We start from the raw sequence: 12,426 nt of genomic DNA, 5'->3' as shown, positions 1-12,426 counted from the left end.
GCTGGAGCCGCGGAGCTGGCGCAGGGCGGAGCCGCGACGGGCGGGGCCGGGGCCGGGGCCGGAGCCGGGGCCGGGGCCGGGGCCGGGGCCGGAGGAGGCGCCGTGGAGCCGCGCGCTGGAGAACGCGGGGCTTGGCCGCGGCGCTCCGGGCTGGCAGGGCGGGGAGGGCCGGGCGCGCGTCGGGGCGCTCACTGCACCTGCGCGTCGCTGCTTAGAGGGCGGTGGAGGGGACACCAGGGGCGCCGTTTGGGCTCCTGGAGTGCGTGGGTCACTCCGGAAACACGTTCCCTGGGGGCTCGCTGGACGGACCCTGCACGCAGCTGGGGTTAGGCTCGCGCCGGTCCCTCCCAGCCCGGAAACCGCTCTGGGAACGTCGCACTCCTGGCTTCTACCCCGCAATGCCACCTCCACCCACCACTGCGGGCAGCTGGGAAGCTCATCCTGCAGCTGGCCGGGGCAGCGAGGCCCCAGACCTGCACAGGCCCGGGTTTCCGGACGGAGAACACGGGTCCGAGTTGGTTCGCAAGGGCGTGTGTGGGGGGACGAGGGCGGCTGTTTGGTGCCACCTTGATGCTATGCCATCTGGCCCCGAGAGCATCTCCGGGAGACTCACAGCCCCTGGCCCCAGGTGCATCAGACACCTCCAGTCCTGTCTGGGCAGCCGAGGGTCGAAGCAAGTTCATCAGTCGGGTCTGCTTAGCAGTGGACGTCGTGCACGGCGTCCAAGCTTGCGGGTGAGTCATCATCTGGCCAAGTCTTGAGAGTGATTCACTTCCACCCAAAGCCTGAAGGCCCGGAGGAATGCAGAGCGCCCGCTGTGGTCCGGGACTCTCCCTGCAGGGCAGGAGCTGGGGAGTCCTTACGCCTTGCTGGCCGCGCTGAGCGGGGCTGAGGACTGTGCCAGGAGCTGTGGCTCCGGGTTTCAGCCTGGCCCCGCCCTGTCCCTTGCTGCCACTTTGGGGAGTGACCCAGCACATGGACGATTCTGTCTCTCTAGGAGTTAAGAAATTCTGGGGTTCTACTGCACAGAAAAAAATGAATGTCGATAATGATGTACTGTAGGCTTTGCTCAAAAAATTGGGAGAAAGGCTGAGTTTTCATAATAAAGAAATGGTGAAGTATTTGATACATATGTTCACCCTGATTTGGGAATTGCACAGTGTATACAATGTGTATTGAGACATCACAGGGCCCTAAGCATACATAGTTTTTTGGTGTCAGTTACATTGCTGTTGCTGTTTTTTAAAGATGTGCCTATTTCAGAGGCAGAGTTACAGAATGAGGGACAGAGAGGTCTTCCAGCCGCTCGTGCACTCCCCAGAGGGCCACCACGGCCAGTGCCGCCTCTCGTCGAAGAGGCATTCTCTGCGCCCTTGGTTGTTGCAGCAGATGACGCAGGGTGGAGCAGGATTTCTACCAGCCAGACAGGGGTAGCAGTACACTAAAATTCCAGGAAAATCACAAGCAAGGCTAAAACTTAGGACAAGATGGGGGGGGGGGTGCTATGCAGGTGTCTCTGTACTTGTGGTTATTACCTGCAGCTCTTCTCCCCTTACAGACAATGCATTCCTGGGTGTCGGAGACGATAGTAAGATTTACTTTTGCGCTCCTACAGGGAGCAAGGTGTCCAGGGGCCTCCACCCTTCCTCCTGTGTTCCACAGAGCTGCACAGGAGGGTTCCCTCTGCATTCCACAGAATTGTACAGGAGGGTTCTTCAACTCCTTTTTTTTTTTTTTAAAGATTTATTTATTTTACTTGAAAGTCACAGTCACACCGAGAGGAGAAGCAGAAAGAGAGAGAGAGAGAGAGAGAGAGAGTGTCTTCCATCCACTGGTTCACTCCCCAGTTGGCTGCAACGCCTGGAGCTGCCTCAATCTGAAGCCAAGAGCCAGGTCCTTCTTTCAGGTCTCCCATGCAGGTGCAGGGGCCCAAGGAGTTGGGCCATCTTCTACTGCTTTCCCAGGCCATAGCAGAGAGCTGGATCAGAAATGGAGCAACAGGGTCTTGAACCAGCGCCCATATGGGTTGTTGGCACTGCCGGCTTTACTTGCTATGCCACAGCACGCCAGCCCCTCCTGTTCAGGTATTATTTTACCCAGCTGCATTGGTGGGGAGCTGGACGGGAAGTGGAGCAGTCAGGCTCAAACCAGGCTCCAAATTAGGATACCTGCAATGCAAGCCACAGCTTAGCAGCTGCACCCCAGAGTTGGCCCCCCATTTTCATTTTTAACAGTAACTTTTTGGCAACTTTTAATTAATTTGTATTTCAGAGGCAGGGAGACAGAGATCTCCCAACCATTGCTCTAGGCCCCCAAATGCCTGCGGCAGCCAGGGCAGGGCCAGGAAGGAGCAGGAACCAGGAACTCCATTCTGGTCTCTCAGACAACGCACAGATGCAAGTACTCGAGCCATCATCTGCCTTCTGCCTCACAGGAGGGCACACGAGGAAGCTGGACTTGGGAGTGGCGCGGGCACATGAATCCAGGCACCCTGATGGGGCGCCAACATCCCAAGGGGCATCTTAACTGCTGCTCAAATGCCCACCCGAGGCCCAGATTTTGACACGCAATGACTTCCCTGTTTAACAAGGGCATTAAGGAAAAGATGTAGGTTAGGGACCACCAGAGTGTGACCGGGTTGAACAGGATCCTGTCTGGCTCCTTTGGGCCAGTGGAAAAGTGTCGTCACTGTCAGTGCTTTCTGGGGCACGGGGCGGAGTGCTACCTGGGCCAGTTTCAGTGCCTGCTGGTGGGAGGCATTTTCAGTTTTCTGCTTACCAACAGGTTTTGAACTCATGGAGCAGCTATATAGCTCTCGTCTCAGCCAGGCCCTGACACTACAACTTAGAGTTTGTGTAGCCTTATGTTTTTGCTTATAGCTTTGTAGGGAGATCTTTAGATAAAGACGTTTTCAACTATCCCGACTGCTTAAACATAACACGACTGAAACTTCAAATATTTATTTTGTTTTCACTTCAAGTGTAAAAGTTGTTCAGTAGTTTACATTTACAAAATAGTCTTGAGTTCTGAATAGCGCCTACCTCAACACTCAAAAATTAAACCAAAGTAACCTCACCAGCGGAAACTTTGTAAACAGTTCTTATTCTTGTCCTCCTTTCAGTGAAAAAGCTGTCATGCCACCATAGACACGTTCTGAAACTCAGTACCTGAACACCAAACTCAAGAGCCTGATGATTATTTTTCTAGACAAATGCTGCATTTTATTGCTTTTTAAAAAATAACTAATATATATATATTACTTTATTCTTTTTTAAAGCAGCATTATCCCTCACATTTTTTCATAAAAATCTAAAATGCCTCTAGTAGTCCCAAGTGTCTCGTATTTATAGTTGTTCTCAGTGTGTTAAGATTTCTCAGAGATAAGTGCACTTATAAAGAGAAATGAAATTTAAGTAAGGGGGGGCATTAATCATGCTTGTAGCAAAACAATCATCTTGAATGTTCTGAATTTTAACAATTCAGAGAGAGAATGCTTTTCATTGCCAGGGAGCTCTACTGATGAAAATCTCAATTTATGTGTCTCAGGTCACTAAAAAGAGAGAGCTGTTTCTTCCATTAATTGATCTTATATTAATTTTGATTAATTGATTGTCTAAAGGTTTCCTACAAGAAAACACCAGGGGCCGGTGCTGTGGCCCAGTGGATTAATGCCCTGGCCTGAAGCGTCAGCATCCCATATGGGCGCCGGTTCTAGTCCCAGCTGCTCTTCTGATCCAGCTCTCTGCTGTGTCCTGGAAGAGCAGTAGAAGACGGCCCAAGTCCTTGGGCCCCTGCATCCGCATGGGAGACCTGGAAGAAGCTCCTGGCTTCGGATTGGCGCAGCTCTCGCCATTGTGGCCAACTGGGGAGTGAAGCAGCGGATGGAAGATCTCTCTTTCTCTCTGTCTCTACCTCTCCTCTTTCTGTGTAACTCTGACTTTCAAGTAAAATAAATAAAATCTTTTAAAAAAAACCAAAAAATGTACTTTAAAATGTTTTAAAAGGTATAGATTTACACAAAGATGTTTTCAAAAACTGAAAAAGTATGCTGCTATAGAAATGAAAGTAACCCTATCTTAACCATGCCTTAGCAACCAAAGAACATTTTAATATTCCACATTTTCCATTCAACTAGCTTATTAAATCAGCTGTGTATGACGTGGCTGATTTCTAAGTGAGTCCTTATTTTGCAGGCAGCACAATGCTTCAATACATTTTATAAATTTAACACTACATCACTAATAAATGCATGAACAAAATAACATAACTTGTTTTAATACAAAGGTTTTTAATTAAAAAAAATCAGTCTACATTAAATCAGGAAACCAATAATTCTAAATTATACAAGCTTTCTGTATACTTAGAAAAACCAAAACACACATAGTTTATAATAAAACTCTTTTAATTCAAAATAGAGTCTAATTTAAAGAAATGTCATTATACCCAGTTGATCAGATAGCGTTTTGTCATTTAAATGAAATGATTCACCTGAAATATGGGAGACGAATAATAGAGAGGATTCAGTCTCAAGGGTACTCTGCAAATCGTGTGCTAATTTGCATCATGAATCAAATTCTTAGCTTCCAAAGGGCAGGCAGTCTTTACTTCCTTTTGGATAGGCACTTAAGAAATGCTCGTGATGAGGGGAACCCCCAAAGATGGTGAAGCACTCTGTTAACTCCAGGGAGCAGAGTGACCCTTCCAGAACGGCCCCTGCACTACCAGGAGGTCCTAAGCACTCTCAGGGAAACTGAACCAAAGCGCTGTCTCCGCAGCAGTGGCGGTCACCTCAGGTGACCCCGCTCCTCTGCATCCATCTCAGTCCCTCTCGGAGGCAACCTCAATGCTGCCCGCCTAGACCAGACCCAGGGCACTCTCCTCCCAGCCCAGGACAGGAGGGGGGGGTGACAATCTCAAACCCCAGCAGGCGCTAACGATGTTTCTGAAAAAAGAATTAAAGGCAGTTATAATTAGAAAAATCAGAGTTAGCCCAATTGAGAAAACCCAGAGTTGTAAAAGAGCTCCCTCTCTCCTCCGGCTCGGCCACGTGATCGAGACCAGCAAAGGGAAGATGAGCCCAGGGAGTCCGAGGAGGACCGCGCAGGAGGAGGAGCGAGCTGTGGGCGGCCATGCGGCGGTTCCGCGGAGAGCACAGGTGGCTGGCGGGGCTATCGTCACGTGAGACCACTCCGTATTCTTCCTCTGCTAGTATTCTGAAGCGGCTCATTCTAGAGGGAGAACGCTGGGCTAGCAAAGATCACTGAATTCTGAGGGAATACCTGGACTCTGGGGCTGGCATCACGGCCCCACGCGATAATCGCAACCTCGCAGCCTGCCTTTCCTTCCTGTTCCACAGCGGAGGAGCTCAACGTGGAGGGGCCGGGCCTGTCAAAGATCGGCCAGGGCCGCACGTGGCCTTCCCACAGCTCAGTAAAATCCCACTCAGTGGAGAACGCCCACTCCGTTCAGGATCTTTGGTACACTTGGAGCGTAGGAAAATAATGGCACGACAATACTCGTACTGTCAGAGGAACTGAACGTTAACCAGCCGTGATATGTAACAACTTTCTAGAAAACCAAAGTGAACAGCTTTGTTCTCTACGAGTCCATATACATGATCAGAAGTTTGACATTTAAAAAAATAGTTTAATAAAAATACACTAGTTCTACAAGCAGCCTCCATTGTCATTTCTGGGATTCAACTCACCATAATCAAATTAAAATAATGCTGTGTCCTCTTGGTAAAAAAGAAGTCCTCTTGTCACGAGAAAAGCAACCTTCCATTTCCTATAGTACAGAACATCTCCCTATCAGTATACAGACTACATAGATAAAGGTCAGTATTTCTGAATGAAGTAAATATATTAGTGGATTGCTTGAGTGAAGGTGATAAGCTTCCTCTTTCTTATTATGCTCTTGTCGCACCCTACTGTGGTGTCTGTGTAGCAACTGGATGACATAAAGAACCAGTGTTATTTCTCCTTAAATGTCTTAAAACCATTACAGAAATTGTCTTCAGATATATTCTACGGATGTCCAAACCAGTAGGGCAAATGTTCTCCCACCAGCTACGGGAGATGGCTTTTACTGATTATCTAGACCCTTACGATTTGCAGGAAAACAGCCGCACTGCAGGGTTACCTACAGCTTGGCCGATGTTGCTTTAAGTGATATGTGTTTCTCCTGAACTGATTAGAGGTGTTACAGTTCGAAGCCATGGCACACACAGGCAGAATGGACCTTAATATGCAGGTAGGCAGTGCAGTTACAGAGGGATGTATGTTCCTTTTATTCCAGTACCTTCGTATAATAAAGTTAACAAAAATAATAAAATAGTAAAAAAAAAAAAAAAGCCAGCTGGCACTGCCAACCAATTCCTGTAGTAGTCTTAGAAATCCTAATCCCGCAGAATTTCCTCTCGCAGTCGGCGAGCACCACCGTCCGTCGTCAGGAGTGCTTCAGTGTACTGTGACCTACGCCAAGCAAGCCTGGTGATGCAGCTACCTGAGTTCTCTTGGCTGTGGGCGAACGCGCTCCTCACTCACAACTTCCCGGCTTTCATGTACGTAGGGATGGAGCCGCGCTGAGTCAACCCTTCGAACCTTTTATAGGTATAATTGAGAAAAACCCAGTCTTTGGATTTGTAGTCGGGTTCTGTGGTATTTGGCACTAGAATAGAAGAGTGAGCCGTGAATGAACGCAGTTCGTTAGTGAAATGGCAGATTTTTAATAATGACGTTACACTGTCTTACCTGGTTGTAAAATATCGGACTCAGGGAAGTCATCAAAATTGGAAGTATCATCGATGCTCTTGATTTCTATAGGGATTGCTGCTGGCCTTTCCCTATGAAAAGGTAGTGAAGTGTTTAAAAAATAGAAAAAAAAAAAAAAGGTATTGAGTAGCCATGGTAAATTTTCTTGAACCCTTAATTTTCCAATAAACAATTCTACTTGCAAATTCCACATGCTATCCTATAGATATTACAAAGGCCAAGGGCATTTACTGTGGGTTTGGGAAAACTTAAGCAGATTTCAAGAGCTGAGAATAATTTTTAAAAACTTATTTATGTATGTATATAAATATATTTATTTATGTGACAGAGGAAGGGAGGGGGCTCCCACCAACTGGTTCACTCCCCAAATACCTGCAATAGCCAGGGTTGAAGCTAGAGCCAGGAACTCCATCCAGGTCTCCTACATGGGTGGCAGGACCCAATTACATGAGCCATAACCACTGGCTCCCAGAGTCTGGACTGGCAGGAAACTGGAAACTGGAGTTAGGAGCCAGAGCCAGGAACTGAACCCAGGTCCTGCACTATAGCACAGGGCATCTTAATCCCTAGGCTAAATGCCCAACCCATGAGGATGACTTTTTAATTCAAATATTTCCATTTACGTAGAATTTCCATGTCTTTGTACTAAGACTTTCTCAGGCTTTTTTTTTTTTTTTTTTTTTTTTTTTTTTTTTTAAAAGCAGAAAAACAAGAGTTAGTGAAAAGAAAAGAAAAACAGAAGAGATTTTACTTTAAGGATTTTTATAATTATACAAAGTATTTGGGATACTGCTTTAGGAATAGAATTCTTCCAGCAGAGATTATGTAAACTCCAACATCGCTGAGGAAAATAAGGAGTATAAAAGATGAAGGGACTATGTCTTTGTGAGGAGATCTCTGTTGTGACTTACACAAATCATAACTGTGTCAGTCATAACATAGGAACCAACAACTCACACATCTTCAGAGAATCAGGAATATACAAGTCGTGGTGTGATTCCTTCCTTCTCTAAAATGTTTATAGTTAAAAGAAGCTATCAGTGTTTATTGCTTCTGTTTTTTCCCACTAATATTTACTGGCTCCATTTGGGGACTAAGTTTACCAAAGTATCTTAAATGATACATTGTGGTGGAATGAAAAGGCCACGCCAAGATGGCCACTGGCAACGGAAACTGCCTAGCAACAGGCTGTGATTGGATGGCTTCGGAAACCACATGGCAACGGAGCCTGCCTGGCAACAGGTTGTGATTGGATGGCTTCAGAAACTGCCTGGCAACAGCCTGTGATTGGTTAGGGCATAGACTGCCCCTTGACCGGACTGGCTGCCTTGGCTATATAAGCTGCAGTACCAACTGAAATAAACGAGTCTGTGGGCTGCTTGCCTCTGGCCTGTTTTCACCTGACTCCCAGGGTCTGTGTGGTAACTCCACACCACTTGCCCCCATCAAGCTCCTCCTCTCAGAATGAATCCACTTCAACAATACATATTTTTTTTTTTTACCAGAATTATTCCACATTGTTTATAATTAATGCTGTCATCCCTCAGTATCCATGGGTTGGATCCAGTTGGTTCTAGAACATCCATGGATAGCAAAATCCAAGTCCCTTACATGAAATGGCACAGTGTCTGCATAGAATCTACAAACATCCTACTGGAGACTTTATATCATTCGAAGGTCACTAATAATATTGAAGGCAATGTCAGTGTTATATAAATAGTTGCCATACTGCAACAGTTAGGGCATAGTAAGAAAAGTCTACATGTCTTCAGTACAGGTGCAAGTTTACTCCCAACTATATTCAATCTACAGTTGGCTGAATCCATGGATGCAGAAAATATGGCTGGAGGGCTGACCGTATACTGACTTGACTTAGTTTAGTGGAATGATGGAGCCTGGAGCCCTGAAATCTATCCTTTTTGTCTTCCATTAGCAGTGTGTCTGTGGCCAGCCAAGTCCTTGCTTTCTGTTTCCTCATTATAAAGCCCAGAGATTGGACTGGCTGTCTCCAAGCATCCCTCTGACTGTGAAGAGGGGCACCCCAGTTCTCCACAATGAGATGAAGCAGGTGTGGTGTGACAGTTCAGTCACACAGACAGGATCCAGGTCTGGCTCTCCCACTGACTGGCTGTGATACTGCAGGCAACTTACCTCACTTCTATACACCTTGTTTCTCTCAGCAGTAAAATACTGCTCCTAACTGCTCCTACTTTACAGGGCTTATCCTGAGGATGTGGTGAGAAATCCAAGTGATGTTCTTAAGAACACAGATGGACACACAACTAATGATCAAAAATTAGGGGGAGTCTTCCAAAAGTTCATGGAAAATATACAGTATCAAAAACCTACGCATGGATTTCCAAATGGTTTCTGCACCAAAATAACCTTATCTTTTAATTCCATTTCCCATACACTTTTGTTGGCACTACCTCGTATTGGCTATTAACTGTATAGCTAGAAGGACCTAGCAGGCTCGGCAGTGCAAACCTGCACCGAGGGAGTGGCACACAGGCAGCCTGGAAGGTGCAAAGGAGGGGCGGCATCATGGGACCACAGGTTAAGACTGCTTGCAACGCCACCATCCCAAACTGGAGTGCTGGTTAGAGTTCTCGCTGCTCTATTCCTGATCCAGCTCCCTGCTGATGGGCCCGGGAAAGCAGCAGAAGCTGGCCCAAGTGCTTGGGCCCCTGTCACCCATGTAGGAGACCCAGATGGAGTTCCTGGCTCCCGGATTCAGTGTGGCCCAGCCGCAACCACTGAAGCTACTTGGGGAATGACCCAGTGAAGAAAGGTGAAAAAGGAGCTGGTGAGGCAGGGCCAGGGGCGAGGCAGGGGCGAGGGCTGGGAAGAGAAGAGCACCTCATCTGGAATGAACAGTAGCCCCAAACCGTGAGGGCGGGAGGAGCAGGCCAGGCCCTGTAAGATGCACCGTGTCCCCATGGGAGGAGCACAGCCCACAGCCTAAGAAAGCAGCTCCTGGGCTATGTGAAAGGGGAAATGGCACCACCGGATTCATGTTTCTAGCTGGTGCCACGGGCAGAAAAGGCGGCTGCAGGTAGTTCAACCATAAATGAGAAAAGGCCAAAGCTCACGATGAACAACCAGAAGCCATTCTTCAAAGCGACTGCATACTTAACCTTGCTCCTGCAGTCCAATAGAGCTGTAGCTCACTGTGAGTGAGAGAGACAGGGTCACAGTGTGAGACGCAGACACGCCTGCAGGGGTTCACGGCCCTCACTAAGCACTCCTCAAGAGCCCATCCACTGCACGGTGTGTGCTTCTTCCCTTAGCACACCATCAGCCTGCGATGGTGCGTCAGCTGTAGCCACTAGTCTCACTCACTCACACAGGCCAGGAAACACCGACTTGACTTCCCAACACTACTTCTTGTATCTGATACACAGAATCAAGGCAAACGAACTCCTCCATCCTGCTTCACCCAGACCTCTCCCGCTCACAGCCCAGCCGCATACCTTATGTGCCCCCAGTCCACACCTTCAAAAAAGGGATGACTTTTTATCTCCTCTACTCCGCTATTTCCAATTCTATTTTCAGAGTCAACACAAAATCTAGAACATGGAAACAGAGAAGCCACCACATTAGTTACACCTAGAGACTCCAGGAATGTAAGACATTTCACTTTAAAGCATTACGACGCTGTCCGTCTCTCAGAGCTAACAGGTGTGTGTGTGTTCTGGTAACTGACAAGACTCCTCTTCTGCACTTTCTGCATATTTCGGGAGTTCACGCTTTTACGAACACCCATTCCTTGCTGGCCTGGGCTGCGTAGATCAGTGGAGTCCCCGACAAACGTGGGATGGGTCTTGTGGGTACCGTGACATGCTAAGCCACCCCGGCCTCTCCCAGGAACTTGGCTACTGACCTGAGAATTAGGTCCTTGGCTTTGTCCGAGATGGGGACCTCTGGAGGAAACACCAGCGTCTCTTTCCAGTTCATCACTTTTCTGTATGTTTCCTGAGGTGTTTCGGAGCAGAACGGTGGATACCCTACAGACCAAACGGCAGAAAGCCTCCTCAGCTTCGGTGACCAATTAATTAAGTTACACCCCTGAACGAGCGCCACCAGCAAAAGTGACCTGCACGCTTTGCATAACCATCAGAAGGGCCTCCATTCCCCGATTTATAGCAAAATTGCTACTGAGGGGCCAGCACTGTGGCGTAGAGGATAAAACCACCACCTGCAGTGCTGGCATCCCAAATGGGTGCCGGTTCGAGTCCTGGCTGCTCAACTTCCAATCCAGCTCTCTGCTATGGCTGGGAAAGCAGCAGAAGATGGCTTGGGTCCTTGGGACCCGGCATCCACACGGGAGGCCTGGAAGAAGCTCCTGGCTCCTGGCTTCAGATCGGCACATCTCTGGCCGTTGCGGCTAGTTGAGGAGTAAAATAATGGAAGGAAGACTTCTCTCTCTCTCTCTCTGCCTCCCTGTAACTCTGCATTTCAAGTAATAAATAAATACATCTTTAAGAAAAAAATGCTACTGAAATTAATAAAGGATTTAAAGTACTGCTCCTTTATTTATTAATTTATTTGAGAGACAGAGAAAGCCTTCATCTGTTGGTTTACTTTCCAGATGCCAGCCACAACCAGTGCTGTCCTACGCCAAAGTTGGGAGCTCAAAACTCAATCCTGGTCTCCCACGTGGGTGACAGGAACCCAATTACTTGAGCCATCACTGCTACATCTTACGGTCTGCAATGGCAGGAAACTGAAGTCAGGAACCAGAGCTGGTATCACACCCAGGACTCCAATGTTGGATATGGGTGTTTTAACTGCTGGGCCAAACGCCCAGCCCCACCCCCCCTTTTTTTTATCAGTTTATATTGAGCACTGGAAAACTCAGATATAGGTTTACAAGAGTTCAGGATATCTGCCATACATGTTCCAGTGAGATAAGGAAATGTATAGAATATGTGCATAAATGAACGATAACACATACCTATTAGCATTTCATACATAATCACGCCCAGGGACCACCAGTCACACAGCTTGTTGTAGCCAGTCTGCATGAACACTTCCGGAGCAATGTAATCTGGCGTCCCAACTGTGGAATACGCCTACAAAGGAGCAGCGTGTCAAACCTGCACTCATACTGTGGTTTTTGCCATCTCTGAGTATGCCTGCTACCAGAAAAGGTGATATATATAGATAGACAGATATAGATATATAGAAGTTCATTTTTCATTTAATAAGGACTCCGCATGTTTAGCACGTGTAAGGCTCAGTGGTAAGCCCTGAGCCCAGTCTCTAGGTGACAGAATACATGAGTGCGCCCCCCGGGGAAGCTCCACTCGCTCATTTGTAAATGTAGTCCTAAGCCCAGTGCAAACAGCAGGCCTGGCTTCTCCACTCACTACCACTGTGTTGGTAAGTTAGCCATCCTCTCGGAGTCTCAGTTTCTGCTTACACAGATTTGGAGCAATGCCACCTGTCCTGAAAGAGCTGACATGAGGATGAATGGACAAAGGGATTGAGCTCTGTGAAATGCAGACCACCATGGAAGCGCCAGGTATTTGCATCATGAACTGAATTCCCACACATTGCTTTTCCATCAGGAAATGACGCAGTCTTTCATTCTTAATTCATATAAAGTCTTAGAAAAATTATTTCTTTGAGACAGTAGCTCTCCACGGGG

At 47.5% G+C, this 12,426-nt stretch overlaps 1 protein-coding gene and 1 long non-coding RNA gene across 11 annotated transcripts in view; one reads left to right on the top strand and one right to left on the bottom strand.

Moving 5' to 3' along the window:
- Nucleotides 1-94: 94 nt before the first annotated feature.
- LOC138843888 (uncharacterized) lies at nucleotides 95-6,352 on the top strand. Its single transcript, XR_011379039.1, has 2 exons — nucleotides 95-734; nucleotides 3,620-6,352. It is a non-coding gene; the product is annotated as an uncharacterized lncRNA (long non-coding RNA).
- Nucleotides 4,272-12,426, bottom strand: part of STK38L (serine/threonine kinase 38 like) — an 86,106-nt gene continuing 77,951 nt past the window's right edge. For all 10 annotated transcript variants that reach the window (XM_070049551.1, XM_070049552.1, XM_070049553.1 and 7 more), the window contains 5 exons: nucleotides 11,731-11,848; nucleotides 10,657-10,780; nucleotides 10,247-10,342; nucleotides 6,753-6,844; nucleotides 4,272-6,669 (listed from right to left, as the gene is read on the bottom strand). In XM_070049551.1, coding sequence (XP_069905652.1) covers nucleotides 6,542-6,669; nucleotides 6,753-6,844; nucleotides 10,247-10,342; nucleotides 10,657-10,780; nucleotides 11,731-11,848 — 558 coding nt within the window. In that variant the 3' untranslated portion in view covers nucleotides 4,272-6,541. The remainder of the gene's footprint in view (nucleotides 6,670-6,752; nucleotides 6,845-10,246; nucleotides 10,343-10,656; nucleotides 10,781-11,730; nucleotides 11,849-12,426) is intronic.

The sequence above is a fragment of the Oryctolagus cuniculus genome, chromosome 9 (assembly GCF_964237555.1).
Source record: "Oryctolagus cuniculus chromosome 9, mOryCun1.1, whole genome shotgun sequence".
Lineage (NCBI taxonomy): Eukaryota > Metazoa > Chordata > Mammalia > Lagomorpha > Leporidae > Oryctolagus > Oryctolagus cuniculus.
Note: the sequence above shows the minus strand (reverse complement) of the source record. Positions and strands in the feature narration are given on the sequence as shown.